Source organism: Ovis canadensis, chromosome 2 (assembly GCF_042477335.2).
Source record: "Ovis canadensis isolate MfBH-ARS-UI-01 breed Bighorn chromosome 2, ARS-UI_OviCan_v2, whole genome shotgun sequence".
Taxonomy (NCBI): Eukaryota; Metazoa; Chordata; class Mammalia; order Artiodactyla; family Bovidae; genus Ovis; species Ovis canadensis.
In genome coordinates, this window is record NC_091246.1 from 153,940,228 (window position 1) to 153,960,628 (window position 20,401).

Here is a 20,401-nt window from a genome sequence, read left to right on the forward strand (position 1 = left end):
GTCACAAATTACACCTTTATAAATTGTAAACCCATTAATATAGACTTAAAATTATCTTTATGTCTTTGTGTTCTAAATCGGGCTGTAGAAAATAAAAAGCAGAGCTACAAACCAAAATTACAATAATACTGATATTTATATTTGTCTATTATTCACCTTTCCCAAAGGGTTCTGTATTTTCACTTGGCTTCAAGTTACTCTCTAGTACCTTTTCACTTCAACTTGGACATTCCTTAGCACTTCTTATAGGTCAGGTCTAGGGGTAATGAACTCCTCCCACTTTTGTTTGTCTAGGAATATTTTAATGTCTCCCTCAGTTTTGAAGGACAGTTTTGCCAGATATAAAATTCTTGGTTAATAGTTGTCCCCCCCCACCTTTAATACTTAAATACAACATAGCATTGCCCTCTGGTCTGCAAGCTTTTTGTTGAGAAATCCACTGACAGCCTTAGTAGTGCTTCCTTGTACATGAGTCCCTTTCCTCCTGTGGCTTTCCAGATTCTGTATCTGTCTTTCAACAGTTTGATTACAATTTGTCTTGATGTGGGGCTCTTTAGATTTACCCTACATGAAGTCTGTTGAGCTTCTTGGATTTATACATATATATAGTTCCTCAAATTTGAGAAGCTTTATTTAATAATCTATTTCTTCAAAAGAATCTCTCTCTTCTCTTCCCATAGTGCATATTGCTGTACTTGATAGTGTCCTGTAATTCCCGTAGGCTTTGCTAACTTTTCGTTATTTTTTTCTTTTTGTTCCTTGGATTCCAATCTTTCAAATTACCTGTCTTTCAGTTCACTGATTCTTTTCTCTGCTTGTTCAAGTATATTCTTGAACCTCTAGTGTAAAATTTTTATTTTCTCATTTTGTTCATATTATTGCTTTCCTAATTTACTTTAGCCCTTTGATTCTGTCTTACTTTAGCTCTTTGAGCATGTTTACACAATTTGAAATTCTTTGTCTAGTAAATCTGATGCATGTATTTCTTCAGGGGCTGTTTCTGGGAATTTATTTTTTTCCTTTAGAAGGGCCACATTTGCATTTTTTTTTGAATGCCTGCTATGGTTGAAAACTGGGTGTTTGAACAGTCACTCTCCAAGCCTGAAAGCTCGTGTGGATGATCTTCACTAATTAGCAGGTCCCTTAACTTTGACATTAGTCCAGGGTAAAGGTTTAAGGTTTTCTCAAGTATTTTCTGGGTGTGTATCCTGTTTGGTTCTCTGACTTTTTCCCTCTTGATTTTTCCCGGCTGTTTGGAAGTGTCTGCTCGGGGCCTCAGATGTTCCATTATATTCATTTTCCCACATCTCTTGCACCATGTGTTCACTGCAATCTCCTCCCTGCAGTTTCCATATATTATGATGCCCACCACTACTTTCCATAGTTGCCAGTCTGAGACCTAAACTATGCAGTCATTCCCAACTCCAAGCTTCAATTCAGATTAAGACAGAAAAAACAGTCCCTTGGGTAGTCCACAGGCTGTCCAGGATGTTTCAAAAATGTTCCACTTTGCTTCTTCCTTTCTTCCCTCCTGAGGGAATCAGGAACTAGGCTGCTTCCTTCCAACTGCACCATGCCATACTGGGGATGAGGTGGGTCAAGGGTGAGTAAAATGCCATTAAATTTTCTCTATTTTCAATGTAGGTTTTTCTTGACTAAGTGTTTGCTTTGTTGCCATACACCACTGACTGATTTCCAGAATTCCTAGAAAATTTTTTTCAGTCTGTTTATCTGATATTTTTGTGGAAAATCAGGGGATTAGAACTTCCTACTTTGTCACCTTGCTGATGTCATTCAACAGACCAATTATTTTAAGCTTAACGTTCGGAAGCACAGCCAAGCTCACTCAGAGTACAGCTCCTGGGGCCTTTTCAGAAGGCCAGGCAACTTCTCCAAGGTTATTTTCTTGCTTCCCTCCTTCCTTTGCTCTATTCTCTTTCTCCTTAGTACCTCCTTCTCCTATCACTCCAAGTATCATCTCTACAAAGATGATTTCTAAATTTGTATTTTCAATTGGTACTTTACTTCAAAGATCCGTAACTCAATAGTCTGCTGATAATTTTCCCCAATGATCTTCTAATTCTTGAACTCAAAATATCAGATAATACCAAATAACTTCCTTTATCAAAATCAGCATTCTCTTTGTCTGTGCCTGCATCATCAATCTTCCATTTATCCAGGCTAAAAATCTTGGAAGTGTTACTTGTTCTTATCTTTTCATACTGCAAGTTTGAGAATGTGTATATATCTTATTACTAAAGATTATGAATGGGAATACCTAACTTGATTGAACTTTTCAAAGTTCAATCTCACTTCTAGGAGTAGACAGATAAGGAGAAATTAGTAATTTACACTTGGTACATTTGAGTCTATAATTTTAAAAAATAAATGCTCCATAAAGTAAAACCCCAAAAATGTCAAAAGGACGTATAATTGTTTTCTCACAAAAAAGTTTTAGAAAAATGTTAATTTTTTAAAAAAGTAATGAATGAGATCAAATTTCTGAACTCTTATTTCACTGTACTATAGAGAATGTAATGGCCAATAAAATTGAATTTCAGCAAGTCTAGCATCTCATATTAAAATGGGAATAATTATGTTGTTTCCTAATAATTATAGATGCCTCTGTAACCCCCTCATATGAAGCTGTCTAGTGTTATATCAAACAGGGATTGGGCAATGGAGTTAGATGCAGGAGAACAAAAAGATACGTCATTTGCTTCATTATTGCCACTTCTGGGCCATTATTCCTTTAAACTTAAGCAAAAAGCTATTCACAAGGTATTTTAATTATACCAGTCTCTCCTCAAAACAGTTATCTCCCAAGACAATAGTCATTTCCTGGGAGAAGGAAATGGCAACCCACTCCAGTATTCTTGCCTGGAGAATCCCATGGAGGAGGAGCCTGGTGGGCTACAGTCCACGGAGTCGCAAAGAGTCGGACACGACCGAGTGACTTCACTCACTCTACTCTACATTCAAGAATTTTTGCTCTTCCCTTCACAATATCACTCTAAATGTTCTTAAATCTACCACCATTCTGTAAGCGCTCTAGTCTTCACTAAAGAGTTTCCTGAATTCCTCAATCTCATTCCAGCTATCCACTTTCATGGCTCATTATGAAAACAGAGATACTAAACATCAATCTTTGCTCACTGACAGTAATCCATCCTTTGAACTCACATTCTTCTACTCCCTCTGTATCTGTCCTCTCACTTCATGAACAACTCATCCATAAACCCCCTTTTTGTTCTTAGTCTTAGACTCCTCCTGGATTAGCTTCTTTCTGATTTTAACTTATATCTCAAAGCACGTAACTTCAATTGCTTTTGTATGTGCTTTCTGGTCACCTAACCAAAAATTCTTTTACTTTAATTCTACAATCTCTTAATTTTGGATCTGGTCATCCAATTACTTCTACATCAAGAAAACTGCTGAAACAGCAGCCATCGAACACAGATTGACACCACTAAAAATTCATGATAAAGGCTGGATGCCACATTTTTCTTCTTTCACTTTACTGAAGCTTTCAAGTCTTTATTATCACTTTCAGACTATCCTAAAATCCTAAAATCATTTCACTCAGTAGATGATCTTATCTTGTATTTCAGGGGAAAAAAATGGACTCTCATAAGAAAACCTACTCTTTCTTTGTTTGATTTTTTAAATTGAATAAATTTGACATATAATATTATGTAAGTTAAGGTGCATTGTGAATTACTTTGATGCATTTATTTTGTAATATTATTGTTGTAGTCATACTTAACACATTAAATAATTATACAATATTACTGTTTATATTCATTATAATGTGCATTAGATCTCCATGGCTTATTTACTACTTGTTATAAATTTAAACAACAATCTTCTCTGCCTCTCTCCATCTCCCAAGTAACCACCATTTTACTGTTTTTTTTTTTTAACAGATTTGACTTTTTTTGGATTCCAGATATAAGTAATACATGAGAATCCCTTTAAACTTCCTGCCATCTCCACTTCTTACATACAAACTTTTCATTTGCAGCTATTTTTCTCTCTTGTGCCCTCCAATTCTCAGAGGAATGGGTGTTTCTTCATGTTCAGAGTAAATTCCTTAACCTATCTCTGAATCTCTAGCAACCACTTGGTTGGCCATATTCCCTTCCTCTTCCTCTTCTGTTCTTCAAATATCCCTTCACCCTACACATTATAATTTGGACATGTACATACTCAGGGCTATAAAGAAACTGTTCTTCTATAATCTATACCTATAATCTCCAATTCAGGACATTTTCACCTGTATGTCCCAGAGGTACATAGGCAGAGGCAATGCCTATTTGGTCCCAGAGGCAACCAAACGATTGCCATTCATTTTTCTTCAGTAATATTCAGTTCAGTTCAGTTGTTCAGTCATATCCGACTCTCTGCGACCCCATGGACTGTAGCATGCCAGGCTTCCTTGTCTATCACCACCTCCCGGAGCTTACTCAAACTCATGTCCATTAAGTCAGTGATGGCATCCAACCATCTCATTCTCTGTCATCCCCTTCTCCCGCTTTCAGTCTTTCCCAGCATCAGGCTCTTTTCCAAGGAGTCAGTTCTTCGCATCAGGTGGCTAAAGTATCGGAGTTTCAGCTTCAGCATCAGTCCTTCCAGTGAATACTCAGGACTGATTTCCTTTGAGGATGGACTGGCTGGATCTCCTTGCAGTCCAAGGGACTCTCAAGAGTCTTCTCCAACACCACAGTTCTAAAGTGTCAATTCTTTGGCGCTCAGCTTTCTTTATAGTCCAAATCTCACATCCATACATGATTACTGAAAAAACTGTAGGCTTTGACTAGATGGACCTTTGTTGGCAAAGTAATGTCTCTCCTTTTTAATATGCTATCTAGGTTGGTCATAATTTTTCTTCCAAGGAGCAAGCGTCTTTTAATTTCATGGCTGCAGTCACCATCTGTAGTGATTTTGGATCTCCCCAAAATAAAGTCTGTCACTGTTTCCATTGTTTCCCCATCTATTTGCCATGAACTGATGGGACCAGATGCCATGATCTCAAGTTTTCTAAATTTTAAGAAATTCAGAGTTTTAAGGCAACTTTTTCACTCTCCTCTTTCACTTTCATTAAGAGGCTCTTTAGTTCTTCTTGCGTGTTGCCGTAAGGGTGGTGTCATCTGCATATATGAGGTTATTGATATTTCTCCCAGCAATCTTGATTCCAGCTTGTGCTTCATCCAGTGCAGCATTTCTCATGATGTATGTAATATATGTATATTAATAGGTGGGCTTCCTCAGTGGCTCAAGGATAAAGAAGCTGCCTGCAACGCAGGAGACACAGGAGATGAAGGTTCGATCCCTGGGTTGGGAAAATCCCCTGGAGAAGGAAATGGCAACCTGCTCCAGTATTCTTGCCTGGAAAACTCCATGGACAGAGGAGCCTGGCAGGCTACAGTTCAAAGGGTCACCAGACATGACTAAGCACACAGGCATGGCATAACAGGTATATAATTATATATTTATTTATAATAAGGTGCAAATTGATGGTTGCCACTTATTTTTATACTCCTGATCTTAGACCACTGCTTAGCACCAATATGTTTGTTGAGCCAACTCCACACTACTCTCTATCCTATCTATCCCACTGTCAGGAAGACTTTTCTAAAGCACGTACTAAGTCCTTCAATATATTTTGAATGAATAAGAATACCGTACAAAACTACTTGTTATAATCATCATGATAAGGCCCTAATCTATCTTCACAGCTTCTTTTCCTGTACTGCCTTCACTTCTGAGTTTCTACTATGTATATTTCTCCCCTGCTTTCAGGATCCATCTTCCCTAATTTACCCAGCTCCTCCTAGTCTTGACTCAAGGGTTGGGCTTAGTGGTAGGCTTATGACCTGATCCTCCCAGAGTGAGTTAAGTGCCTCTTCACTGTGCTCACATGTTATCCTATACAGATCTCTACTACAGCACTTAGCATGCTATAACAATAACTATTGATCTTTCTTACTTATTGAAAGTCCTTAAGGACATAAACCATATTTTATTTCAGTATTCTCAGAACCTTATTAAGAGCTCAGTACATAGCAGACACTCAATAATGTCTCTTAAATAAATTAGAATGTCTAGAGTTTAACATTTTTTCTTCTCCTATTTTTGAGACACATAAAAAATATTTTCCTTTCCCCTCTTTAGGGGAAAGTGTCATAGTGAATAAAGGTTTCTTCCATGGCAGAGATTAAATTATACAAGTTTTCAGATGCTTACTACTGGCCAGGGCAGAAAGATCAGGAGATAGAGAAATACCTGTCTCTGTCTTATCAGAAGAATATCTCAATACTCCTATTCCCTAATTCTGTATTTCCCAATGTTCCTAGAATAGGCCCAGCATGGTTGAAGTTTCTTAAAGAACCTAATGAGAAAATAAGAATAAAAGCTGAGAATTTTTGATACTCTTTTTAAAAAGTGATTATGCCTTATACATGAATTGGAAAGGAAAACAAAACCAAATTCTAAACTTCACTTCAATAATCGAGAAAGTATCTGTCACTATCCTATCTCTATTTCTCTTATGCACCCCTACTGAAGATCTCTAGACCATTAAGTTTACCTATATAACTGGGAGTATTCTTTTGTAAATCAACATGAGAATCACAAAAAAAGGATAATTTTTGAGAAATGGAGTGCAGTATGTATAACACTAGTTTTACAGTAGATGTATCAAATAGAAAGGAGAAAGGGAATTATGTATTCCTATACTTATGGAGGAAACTAAGAACTCCATGGCTAGCATATTTCTTGAGACTTCAAAATACCAGACTAGTAAAAAAAAAGTTTTTTTTTTATTGAAGGAACCAACATAAGATCCTCTACTTTCAACAGCTGTACAGGAATAATTTAACATAGCAGGGCTTAAGCTATTTATCTTCAGAGAGACCTATTTGCAAGGCTGGCCCCTTGAGTGGCATCTGGGAATATAATCTTTGAAAACATTTCTTAAGTGATAAGATTCTAAGTGCTGTGCCAACCTACTTGGACTACCATGAGATCTGTGGTGAATAACTACTTTCCTTCTGACACACGGTGCCTATGTAACTAACCCTTAAAAATATCCCAAGTTCTTGAGTCTCAAATGGAGTTCCCCATGCCAAAGCAGTACATATATGCTGGGTGAACTTCTGGAAGCTGGAGAGAGGGTGCACTCCGTATGACTCCTCACAGAAAGGAAAGAGTATAGGAAACCTGCACAAGGATTCCTCTAGACTCCACCTGGTGTCTTTTTCCATTAATGATCTGGCTGTGTTTCTTTACTAGTCTCTGTAATAAACCTTAGCTCTGAATATGACAGTTTTACTAAGTCCTGTGAATCCTTTTAGAGAATTGCAGAATCTCTGGGTGCACCGGGAACTCCCAAAACACTAAGTAATGATACTAACTCAGCAAAAAAAAAAAACAAAACAACACAAAACTCTATGATCATCATTTGACAAATGGGTATGTTAATAAAATTTTGCTCTTTATTCTGACAGTACAGAAACATAGAAACAATACCAGAATAAAGGACAGAATTTTAAATGGAATAAATTTAGCATTACAAGAAGTTCATTACCTTATTCTTATTTTTCTCATTTTACTGTATGTTGGTAAAAACCTTATCAAGGACCATTAACAGACATGCCTAGAAACTACTTAACCAGGTAATTTTTGCCTGGATACACCTTTCTTCCAATTTACTTTCTTTAGAAACTGAAAACAATAAGCAGAAATTTTATGTGAACAGGAGTATTTTAAAAAGCTGAAACTTCTGGTAAGACATTAAAGATTTCACTGAAATAACAGTTTATTTTAAACTTATAAAGAATAAATTAATAACAAATTTAGTTCCAGGATATTTTAAGATCTGTATCGTCTTCCAGTCAGCCAAGTAACAATATGAAAAAAACAAACAAAATAACTAGCTGAGATAGTGATACTCTGACTTTTAGTTTGTCATTTTACTTAAAAATTATTCATGGAAGATAACATACTTATCTTTCTTTCCTCAATACAATCATCTTAAAATGAATTTTTTCCATAGGTCACAATATTCTTTAAAAAGTTAGCAAACAAAAACCTCAAATTTTATCTATTAATATATCCCTGTGTTTTAGTTCTTCAAGTTCTTTCTTTAGTTCTAACAATATATTTCCCATTGCAAAAGATTCAAATTCCATTCACCAGGATAAATAACAACTTTCAAAACTAAAACCATATACCTTTTGCTGTAGTTCTTTTACTGCAGAATCTCTATCCATGCATGCCTGTCGAAAGGCTTCATAAGCTTTATTGAGTTGCTCGCCAATGTTTTTATCCATTCCTCTATGTCCTGTTGCATCACTATAAATGATGGAGTAAATGACAGATCTGAAAAATAATTGAACAATTTAGATAGCTATCAACTAAGTATAATTCATTTTTAAAATGTGCCTCAAAAATAATTCTGTATTGTTTATCATGAACATTACAGAATCAATTATTATAAAGTTTTTACAAGTATATTTATTTATTTATTTGGCCGTGTCAGGTCTTACTCTTAGCACACAGGATCTTTCGTTGCAGCACACAGACTCTCTAGTTGCGGCCTCTGGGTTCCCGAGCCACAGGCTTCAGTCATTGCGGTGTGCGGGCTTAGCTGCTCTGTGGCATGTGGGATCTCAGCTCCCCAACCAGGGATTGAACCCATGAACCCTTCATTGCAAGGCAGATTCTTAACCACTGGATCATCAAGGAAGTCCCCATATAAAACAGCTTTATAAAGGCAAAAAAGTCTCATATAAAATCCTGATCATATTTTAATCCTGCAATATTGTGAAACCTTAACTTCTACAGTTTTGAAATATTCTTAATGAATTAAGTTTAAGGAGCAGTTAGGGTTCCAGTTCATAAAGATGCTACTTTGCAAATGGTATTCTATAAATGCAAGTTAAAAATGGAAAAACATAAAAGGCCATTTGTTATTAATCTTTTATTACAGAAATGCACAACAGGCTTAGCAATGTGAGAAGGGATTTCTTTTTACTAAATGGACAGTTACTTCCACTTACAAGGTGAATGCTTGCTATACTGAAATTAGAGCAAAATTAAGTAGATAATAAATGTTTGTGGATAGAGTTCACACTGTTGTTATCACATAGCAATTAAAATGTGTGAAAATGCTCTTATTTTTAGCACAAAATTTAGGGAAAACTGCCACTGGACTGTACATTAAAAAAGAAAAATCACACCCCATCACTCTTACCCCTACTCTATATTAGTTTTCTGACTTCTCTGCTATTTCTGAACTACAGGTGATTTCCTCAGTGGAGGTAATTTTGTTTTATCATCTCAGTTTACATTGTATCTCTAAAGACATTCCCTGACTCTGAGCAGAGCATCATCTATCTAATGACTGATTTTTCTTGTCAAGCTGTAATAACCACACCACTGAGCCTTTCTCTTAATCCTCTGAAAGCCACAAAGTTGTCTATCAGTCACAGGGGGTCTTGGGGATACCCAATTATTTCACACCCTTTATGACTGAAATCCTTCATAATATCAGTCTCTTTCATAACATTTTCTTTGAGTATACCTGCTTTCCATATTTTCATTAAGATACAATTCATATAAAATAAATTCACCATTTCAAAGTATACACTTCTGTAGTTTTCTGTATTCACAATGTTGTGCAACTATCACCAAAATCTAATCATAGAACATTTTTATCATCACAGAAACTCTGTACCTACTAGCAGTTAGTCCCAATTCCTATCTCCCCTGTAACCCCTGACAATCACTAATCTGCTTTCTGACCCTATGGATGTGCTTATTCTGAATGTTTAGAATCATAAAAGTATATGCCAGTGTGTCTGGCTGTTTTCATGAAGCATAAAATTTCCAATTTTTAAACATGTTGTAGCATGTAATAGTATTTCATTGCTTTTTATGTCTGAATAATATTCTATTTTATGGAATAAAATAGATTTTATTTATAATATAAATTTTTTTACATTTATCCATTCCTCAATTAATGGATATTTGGGTTGTTTACACTTTTTGGTTATTTTGAATAAAGTTACAATTTGTGCATATATATCTGTGTGAACACATGTTGTCAGTTCTCTTAAATATATACCTAGGAGCAGAACTGCTGAGTCAGATGACAGTTATGTTTAACTTTCTGAGGAACTACCACAGACATTACAGCCATTTCCACAGAAGCTGTATCATTTTATATTTTTACTAGCAATGCCCAAGAGTTCAATTTCTCCACATTTTCACCAATAATTATTGTTCATTTAAAAATATATTAGGATCCTATGGGATGTGAAGTGGTAGCTCATCACAGTTTTGATTTTGAGCATCTTTACAGTGCTTATTGGGCATTTGAATATCTTCTTTGGAGAAATGTGTAATCAAATTCTCTGCCTACTTTTCATATATATGTGCCTATATACACACATATATATGTACATATATATGTGTGTGTATATGTACATCAAACGTCTAGTCAAATCCTTTGCTCACTTTATATGTGCATGTATGTATATATATTTAATATATATGCACATATGTGCCTATTATGTGCCTGTATGTGCATGCTAAGTCATTTCATTCATGTCTGACTCTTTGGAACCCCATGGATTGTGGCCTGCCAAACTCCTCTATCCATGGAGTTCTCCAGGCAAGAATACTGGAGTGGGTTGTCACGCCCTCCCTTCTCCAGGGGATCATCCCAACCCAGGGATTGAACCTGCATCTCTACGTCTCCTGCATTGGAAGCAGGGTTCCTTACCATTAGTGCCACCTGGGAAGGCATATATATATACATACACGTGTATGTGTATAGATACATGTGCATGCATGCTCAATCGTGTCTGACTCTTTGTGACCCCTATGAACTGGAGCCTGCTAGGCTCCAGTCATGGAATTTACCAGACAAGAACACAGGAATGGGTTGCTATTTCCTTCTTTTATATATATATATATATATTTATGTATCTGTGCATGCATATATAAAATTTCCAATATTTTCTTCCATTCTGTAGATTCTCTTTTTGTTTGATAGTGTCCTTTGTCAAAGTTTTAATTCTGATGAAGTTCAATTTATCTTTTTTCTTTTGTTCTTGTGCTTTTCATATCTAAGAAACCCCTGCCTAATCCAACCAAGGTCACACAGATTTTCACCTATATTTTCTTATAGAAATTTTATAATTTTAGCTTTTACATTTAGACCTTTGATTTATATTGTTAATCTGTGTAATACAGTATGAGGTAGGGCTCCAGATTCATTCCTCTGTATGTGGTTGGTGAGTTGTCCTGGTGTCATGTGTTGAAAAGGCTATTCTTTTCCCACTGAATCCCCTTGGCATTCTTGTTGAAAACCAGCTAACCATACATCACAGTGCCCTTAAATACCAAGGTAATATTTCAATCCTATCAGCCAGTCTTTAATAAGACACTAAGCACACTCCTACATCATTTTCTAGACTTGGTAAAGAAGAATTTTCAAGGATTTTATTATGGGGATCAAACTATGGAAACTCTTCAAGAGATGGGAATTCCAGACCATCTTGAGAAACCTGTATGCTGTTCAAGAAACAACAGTTAGAACCTTGTATGGAACAACTGACTGGTTCAGGATTGAGAAAGGAGTACGACAAAGCTGTTTATTGTTACCTTGTTTATTTAACTTACACATAGAGCTCATCATGAGAAATGCCAGGCTAGATGAGTGACAAGCTGGAATCAAGATTGCTGGGAGAAATATCAACAACCTCAGGTATGCAGATGATACCACTTTAATGGCAGAAAGCGAAGAGGAAATAAAGAACCTTTTAAGGGTGAAGGAGGAGAGTGAAAAAGCCGGCTTAAGACTCAATATTAAAAAAAACTAAGATCATGGACTCCAGCCCCATCACTTCATGGCAAGTAGAAGGCGAAAAGGTGAAAGCAGTGACAGATTTCATCTCCTTGGGCTCTAAATCACCGTGGACGGTGACTGCAGCATGAAATTAGAAGACAACTGCTTCTTGGTAGGAAAGCTATGACAAAGCTAGACAGTGTGTTAAAGAGCAAAGACATCACTTTGCTGACACAGGTCTGTATAGTCAAGGCTATGGTCTTTCCAGTAGTCATGTATGGTTGTGAGCACTGGACAATAAAGAAGGCAGAGTGCCAAAGAATTGATGCTTTCAAATCGATGCTGGAGAAGACTTCTTAGAGTCCCTTGGATAGCAAGGAGATCAAACCAGTCAATTTTAAAGGAAATCAACCTTGAATATTCAATGGAAGGACTGATGCTGAAGCTGAAGCTCCAATACTTTGGCCACCTGATGTGAAGAACTGACTCATTTGAAAAGACCTGATGCTGGGAAAGACTGGAGGCAGGAGAAGAGGATGACATAGGATGAGATGGTTGGATGTCACCACCGACTCAATGGACATGAACTCTGGCAAATTCCAGGAGATGGTGATGGAAAGGGAAGCCTAGAGTGCTGCAGTCCATGGGGTCATGGAGAGTTTCGGACATGACTTGGTGACTGAAAAACAACAACATTATGGGGATCACAGTGTTTTTACGTTGTGAGAGAATGAAGTGACTGAAGTAAGTGAAGTTGCTCAGTTGTGCCCGACTCTTTGCTAACCCATGGACTGCAGCCTACCAGGCTCCTCAGTCCATGGAATTTTCCAGGCGAGAGTACTGGAGTGGGTTGCCATTTCTTTCCCCAGGGGATCTTCCTGAACCAGGGATCATTTTTAAACCCAGGTCTCTTGCATTGCAAGCAGACACTTTACCATCTGAGCCACCAGGGAAGCCCTGAAGCAATGAAAGTGATACTTTTTTAGGCATTCTAGTTAGGAAGTCTGTTTTTATTGGTACCTCTGATAGATGGAAAAGATGAAGTACTGTTAAGATAATTACATTGCCAGGATCTCTAGCATACCATAGACACTATGGAAACAGAGTAATTAGCATTAGCACAAAGCTTCATTTTGAGTATTTATTCAGATACTATTATCATTCAAAAAAGGATTTAGGGTGGCTTTAAAAAGCACATGAGATTCAAAGTAAGTATATGAGCAGGAAAAGAGAAATAAGGGTAGGGAGCTATAGGGACTATAGTATACTATAATACGCTCATACAGAAATCAGACAATTCAAGTAGTTATGTGGCTTGACTGCCTAAAATTGTCTTAACAAACTGCAGATGTCATAATAAACTGTCAATGTAAACCACACTTGTATTTTAAAATCTGGGACAAATAAGAATCTTGAACTGGGAACTCATCTAGTTTCTTTTTATTCTGTCACTGACTGACCGTGGGACCTTAGTTCAGGGCTACTAAATCTTTTTAGACTCAAGTTTCTCTCCCTTCTAACAAAAAAAGATGTTTGGATTTGATTTCTAAGAAACTTCTTTGTTCTATACCTCTTGCGTCTGTGAATCAAAAAATGCATGTCTGTTTCATCAAGAAGGTGCATTCTTGTTTTTAAAAATGTAAATACAGTACTAAAAACAGCTACATCATATGCAAGTAAATCATGTGGAGTCTTCATTTCAGGTCCTTGAATTAGATCACACAAATGTCACTATGAAGAGTTAGTGAGTAAATTCCACATTCTATTTCCTGAAGTAAGAATGTATGCTGGGGAGATATGATTCAGGTCAATACAACTAAATAAATGATACATTTAATTCCTATCTCACAGCCAAGAAGAAAATTGGGTGTCAGATCAGTGACATTGACTAGAGAAAAAGGAAACAGCCTCTGGAACCCAGCTAGTTAAACTGGACAGATTTCAAATATTAACACCCTGAACTTTAAAGCCACTTGTTCCTCTATTTTTTAAAGCATTTGTTAAGTATAAAATTAACTTCACAATTCGAGAGACAGTCACATTTCAATTACATTTTGGTATCCCTTAAAGTTGCTGGACGCCAAGGAAATGGTTTTATTTATAATAAACATGTCCAAACTCAAATCTAATGGCCACTGTGCTGTGCTTAGTCATGTCCAATTCCTGGACTGTAGCCCGCCAAGTTCCTCTGCCCGTGGGGATTCTCTAGGTAAGAATACTGGAGTAGGCTGCCATGCCCTCTTTCAGGGGATCTTCCCAACCCAGGCATCGAACCCAGGTCTCCCGCACTGCAGGCGGATTCTTTACTGTCTGAGCTACCAGGGAAGCCCCTAGTAGCCACTACCATCCCCCAAACCCAGGAGGGCTAAGCTGGAGCTACCTCTGCCGTGGAAACACTCTTTTTAGTTATGGCTCCACTCTTTTAAATGTATTTTCAGGAAAGCCTTCTGTGTTAAATTTATTTCTGGGTATGGTTTGCTGGTTTCCTTACACCAGGAAGAGATTAACTCACTGATGCCCAACACTAGAGCTGGGTGGGCAAAACACAAAGCATGCCACCCCTAGGGTAATCCTCTTGAAGCCAAGGTAGTCTTGTCATATCCACCTCTAATACTCTGACAGCATTTCCTTTTTTCCTTAGGGTACTTCCTGTAAGACGGAAATGGAGAGGGTAGCAAATTCCTGTTCTACCTCCGAGGTCCAGCAGGTGCTCAACCAGAAGGAAGCACTAAGAAAATTCATGGGCATCACACTGCTTTCTCTTTTCATTGATCTTGGTGCATAATGAAAGTGTCCTGGCGTAGGAAGGTCAGCATGCACAAGGGTGATAATTTTATTTTCCCTTGGTAAAATTTCCCAGCTCCAACAAAGATGTATTGACTACAACTGCCAAATTTTAATTTTATAGAATATATACCATTACTATCCAATTAAATGAGAAAAAGTAAAGCACGTGTTTGCTGAATACATGTAAGGCACTGTGCGGGATGCAGCAAGGAGCTTTAGGGATAGTTTTATGTGCCACCTTAGTTTTATGTGCCTTTTACGAAGTTTTTTCCCACCAGTTCTTCATTTCTTATTACTCATATTTCAATTTGACTGACAAGGCTCAGAGGAGTTAAATGACCTGCGTACAGCCACAAAGCTATAACTGAGGTGACTAGGACTAAGTTTCTGAAAATCTTAGTTCAAGGATTGCTTATTACAGCCAGCTGCAAAATATTCTCCCAGGATGCCATGATGGATATTTCATTCAATAAGACAAAAAACAAAGCCTGGGCTGGGCACCACTGATGTTCTCACCACTGTGAGAACAAAACAGACACGAAACCCACCCTCATGAAGGCACCACTAGCTGTAATTTAAAGAATATATATGAGTACCTGGATATATCTGAAGGCTAGAGTTTGGAAAGCAGAATGCTCACATCTAACATTTATGAGGTTTAGGAAAGGCTTTGAGAGGCAGATGTCATCTGATTTGGGTTCTGAATTATGAGTAGGAATGACTTCACCCATTCCTTTTATTTGACTATCAAATAGCGGTCATCCTTTCAAAAACAGGTTCCTGGTAGCTATAAAGACGTTTTTAGTGCTAGATAATACTCATTCATCACTAAAACAGGCCAGGATTATATGTATTTCTTGCGCATTGGCCAGCCTGAACTTTGAGATCAGAACAACTCTGCAAACCTGAGACAACTGTTAAGTATACCACTGACAGTTACTTAGAGAAATGATGACCTAGGCTAGTGTTTGTCCTACGAAACTTGAGATGAAGCACTGGTAATGTTGACGTCAAGGCTAAGTCCTGCCTCCTCTGGACCTCGATTTTCCTTGCTTTTAAAATGAAGGGGTTAAAGATATCAATACAAGATGGTCAATACCAAAATCAGATTGATTCTATTCCTTGCAGCCAAAGATGGAGAAGCTCTATACAGTCAGAAAAAACAACACCAGGAGCTGACTGTGGCTCAGATCATGAACTCCTCATTGCAAAATTCAGACTTAAGTTGAAGAAAGTAGGGAAAACCACTAGACAATTCAGGTATGACCTAAAATCAAATCCCTTACAATTACACAGTAGAACTGACAGACAGACTTAAGGGATTAAACACAGGGCCTGAAGAACTATGGATGGAGGTTCATGACACTGTACAGGAGGCAGGGATCAAAACCATCCCCAAGAAAAAGAAATGCAAAAAAAAAAAAGGTTGTCTGAGGAGGCCTTACAAATATTTGAGAATAGAAGCAAAAGGCAAAGGAGAAAAGGAGAAACATATCCATTTTGATGCAGAGTTCCAAATAACAGCAAGGACAGATTAAGAAAGCCTTCCCAAGTGATCAACGCAAAGAAGTAGAGGAAAACAATAGAATGGGAAAGGCTAGCAATCTCTTCAAGAAAATTAGAGACATCAAGGGAATATTTCATACAAAGATGGACACAATAAAGGAAAGAAATGGTATGGACCTAACAGAAGCAGAAGATATTAAGAAGAGGGCAAGAATACACAGAAGGGCCATACAAAAGAGATCTTAATGATTCAGATAATCACAATAGTATGATCACTCACCAAGAGCCAGACATCCTGGAATGGGAAGTCAAGTGGGCCTTAGGAAGCATCACTACAAACAAAGCTAGTGGAGGTGACAGAATTCCAGCTGAGCTACTTCAAACCTAAAAGATGATGCTGTTAAAGTGCTGCAATCAATATGCAAGCAAATTTGGAAATCTCAGCAGTGGCCACAAGACTGGAAAAGGTCAGCTTTCATTCCAATCCCTAAGAAAGGCAATGCCAAAGAATGTTCAACTACCACACAATTGTACTCATTTCACAGGCTAGCAGAGTAATACTCAAAATTATCCAACCGAGGCTTCAATAGTATGTGAATGGAGAACTTCCAGATGCTCAAGCTGGATTTAGAAAAGGCGGAGGAACCCAGGTCAAACTGCCAACATCTGCTGGATCATAGAAAAAGCAAGAGAATTCCAGAGAAAATATCTACTTCTGCTTCATTGAGTGCACTAAAGCCTTTGACTGTGTGGATCACAACAAACTGTGGAAAATTCTTAAAGAGACAGGAATACCAGACTACTTTACCTGCTTCCTGAGAAACCTGTATGCAGGTCAAAGAGCAACAGTTAGAACTGGACATGAAACAATGAACTGGCTCCAAACTGGGAAAGGAGTACATCAAGGCTGTATACTGTCACTCTGTTTATTTAACTTACATGCAGAGCACATTATGCAAAATGCCAGGTTTGATGAAGCACAAGCTGGAATCAACACTGCCAGGAGAAATATCAATAACCTCAGATATGCAGATGACACCACACTTATGGCAGAAAGCGAAGAGGAACTAAAGAGCCTCTTGATGAAAGTGAAAGAGGAGAGTGAAAAAGTTGGCTTAAAACTCAACATTCAGAAAACTAAGATTATGGCATCCAATCCCACCACTTCATGGCAAATAGATGGGTAAACAATAGAAACAGTGACAGACTTTATTATCTTGGACTCCAAAATCACTGCAGATGGTGAGTGCAGCCATGAAATTAAAAGATGCTTGCTCCTTGGAAGAAAACTATGACAAACCTAGACAGCACATTAAAAAACAGAGACATTACTTTGCCAACAAAGGTCCTCCTCGTCAAAGCTATGGTTTTTCCAGTAGTCATATGTGGATGTGAGCGTTGGACTATAAAGAAAGCTGAGTGCCGAAGAATTGATGCTTTTGAACTGCGGTGTTAGAGAAGACTCTTGAGAGTCCCTTGGACTGCAAGGAGATCAAACCAGTCAATTCTAAAAGATTGATTTCCTTTAGCATATTCATTGGCAAGACTGATGATGAAAAGCCAATACTTTGGCCACCTGATGTGAAGAATTGACTCATCAGAAAAGACCCTAATGCTTGGAAAGATTGAAGGCAGGAGGAGAAGGGGACAACAGAGGATGAGATGGTTGGATGGCATCACCGACTCACTGGACATGAGTTTGAGTGAACTCCGGGAGTTGGTGATAGACAGGGAAGCCTGGTGTGCTGCAGTCCATGGGGTCGCAGAGTTGGACACAACTGAGCTGAACTAAACTGACAAGATATCATCCTTGTCAACTTTATGATTATATAACATTTCTAAACAAATACAAAGTACAGAAGCTTTTGTTCGGCAAACATAGTGATTTATTTTTTCTCATAAATGATATCTTAGATTTAAAAATTAAAAACAAGTTAGCATGGCAATTCATTTCCTGATAGTGAGAAATGTGGAATAAAATTACATGGGATGTCCTAGAAGAGATATGATATGATACTGTGAAAATGTGATATGAAAATACATGATATAACACTGTGAAAATTAATGACTTTAACAATTATATATTTCCTCCTAACACTTTACTAGGTAGAATGGGAAAAAAAGTACAGGCTTTGAATTCAGATCTCAGACCTGCAATTTTTCTGGCTATTTACTTAGTTTCTCTGAGTTTAGTTTTTTATATATAGTTTGTAGGTTTATTGTGAAGACTGAGATCATATGTGAAACATATCTGGTAACTGTTTCTCAATATCCATTCTCTACTCCTCTGGTATTCCTGAATTTTAGCTGATGTGGTCACGTGACTATGTTCTGGTCATTGGCAAGCAAGCGTAACTTCCAAGACAAGGTCTCTTTCTTTTCCCCCTTCCTTCTCCTTTATTGTGGTGAGTCACCCGAAACATTGTGGTGAGGGCAATACTTCCGGATGGTGGAGCAACAGGGGATGTAGAACGACAGGAATAAAGAAGCCGAGGTCCCTGACCCTGTGGGGCTGCTGTATCGACTCGGGACATCTTATACTTTGAATTGTCATACATGAGAGAAATAAAATATCCATCTTGTTGGTTTAAGCCACTGCCACTGGGGAGTTCTCAGAAGAGAAGCTGAGCTGTATCCCAACTGGTACCATATTCAAGACTGACCCAGCACTGCAGACACAGTAGGTTCCCTTTTTTTCCCATGGGAAAGAGACAAACTTATATAGTCTTTGCCTTTTTCTCTAATTAGAGCTTATAATTAGCAAGGCAAAAACACATGAGCTCACCTAAAGGTTCACTCCAGATCTGTGCATTTCATTATACATAGGTTTTACCTCAAAGGAAGAAGAGAAGAACTGTTAAGTAAAAGTGTAAGCAGTAAAAAGGTATAATAGAAGGAACAATTAAAACGAGAGAACTGTGGAAGGCTTCACAGAGGATCTGACACTTACACTGGGCCCTGAAATATGAGAATGATTTCAACAAGTGGAGTAAAAGGAGAATGAACATTAACTCTGAAAAAGTAGACGCTCTGAGAAATCACTGCTGCTTCAGTCGTGTCCGACTCTGTGCGACCCCACAGATGGCAGCCCACCAGGCTCCCTGGTCCCTGGGATTCTCCAGGCAAGAACACTGGAGTGGGTTGCCATTTCCTTCTCCAGTGCATGAAAGTGAAAAGTGAATGTCCGACTCTTCACGACCCCATGGACTGCAGCCTACCAGGCTCCTCCGTCCCTGGGATTCTCCAGGCAAGAGTGCTGGAGTGTGAGCTGCCATCACTAGTACACTGCATTTAGGGACTGGTGGTGAGTATATTTACACAAGTGAGGTATGTATACAGAAAGGATGGAGAGGTCAGGGTGCTGAGACAGGATAGTTGGGGCCACCACATATGACTGTCCTTCAATGAAAAAACCCTATGGGTCCCGATCATGTAGACCATAATTGGAATGAAGCACCCTACAGCTACAGAGTGTACTAACTACATAAGCTGTACACAGTAGACTTAGATATGGCCAGACTGCAATAGACCTTGAATGTCACTCCAATTTTAACCTGCTGACATTAAGGAATTTTCAAGCAGGAGATGAATATGTTTTAGAAAGATAAACCAGATACCAGCAGAATATAAACTAATGAGGGAGACAAAATGAGTAGATCCATAGGAAACCATTGTTGTATTCTGGTAAAAGATAAGGGCTTGAACTAGAGTAAGGGAAATGAAAGCTGAATGGATTCAAGAGACATTTTAAAGGCAAAATTAACAGGACTCACTGGCCAACTGGATGTGTACAACAGACAAGAAGGAAGCATTCAGCAACTCTGAGTGAGTTGGCCTGGGATGGAGTCCTAGCATCTATATTTTAATAAGCAAAGTAACCGGTTTATTTTGTTAAAGGTGGTTTGGCCAGCCGTATTTTTCAAAATATAGGGCAAACAGCAATGCCAGTTAGCCACAGAGAAATAGGAAGAAAAACTGAGAGAGACAGGAGAGGATACTGAATTCAATTTTGGACAAAAGTGCTGACAGAGGCATAGTTAACAACAGGCAGGAAAAAATGTGCCAGCTGAGTGACAACGAAATCTAAAGGAAGAAATGATGGCTAAGTAAGCCTTCCCTCCAGCTACTATTCTTAAAGTCCTGTTTTTAATGTCCTCTGATACTGCTGACAGTCAACCAGGCCAAAATCTTTCTATCAATAAGTAAACAAAACCTCTACATTGTTTTAAAACAGTGGAGAGAGAAAGAAGC

The 20,401-nt window shown here is 38.0% G+C and overlaps 1 protein-coding gene and 1 long non-coding RNA gene across 18 annotated transcripts in view; one reads left to right on the forward strand and one right to left on the reverse strand.

The window, feature by feature from the left end:
- The window catches only part of TANK (TRAF family member associated NFKB activator), a 98,538-nt gene that overhangs the window by 46,048 nt on the left and 32,089 nt on the right, over window positions 1-20,401 (reverse strand). For all 17 annotated transcript variants that reach the window (XR_011253990.1, XR_011253989.1, XR_011253988.1 and 14 more), the window contains exon 2: window positions 8,235-8,382. Coding sequence is in view for 12 of the 17 variants with exons in the window: in XM_069574351.1 (XP_069430452.1) it covers window positions 8,235-8,382 (148 nt within the window). In the remaining 5 variants the exon portion in view is untranslated. The remainder of the gene's footprint in view (window positions 1-8,234; window positions 8,383-20,401) is intronic.
- LOC138432801 (uncharacterized) lies at window positions 742-7,437 on the forward strand. Its single transcript, XR_011253991.1, has 2 exons — window positions 742-4,291; window positions 4,329-7,437. It is a non-coding gene; the product is annotated as an uncharacterized lncRNA (long non-coding RNA).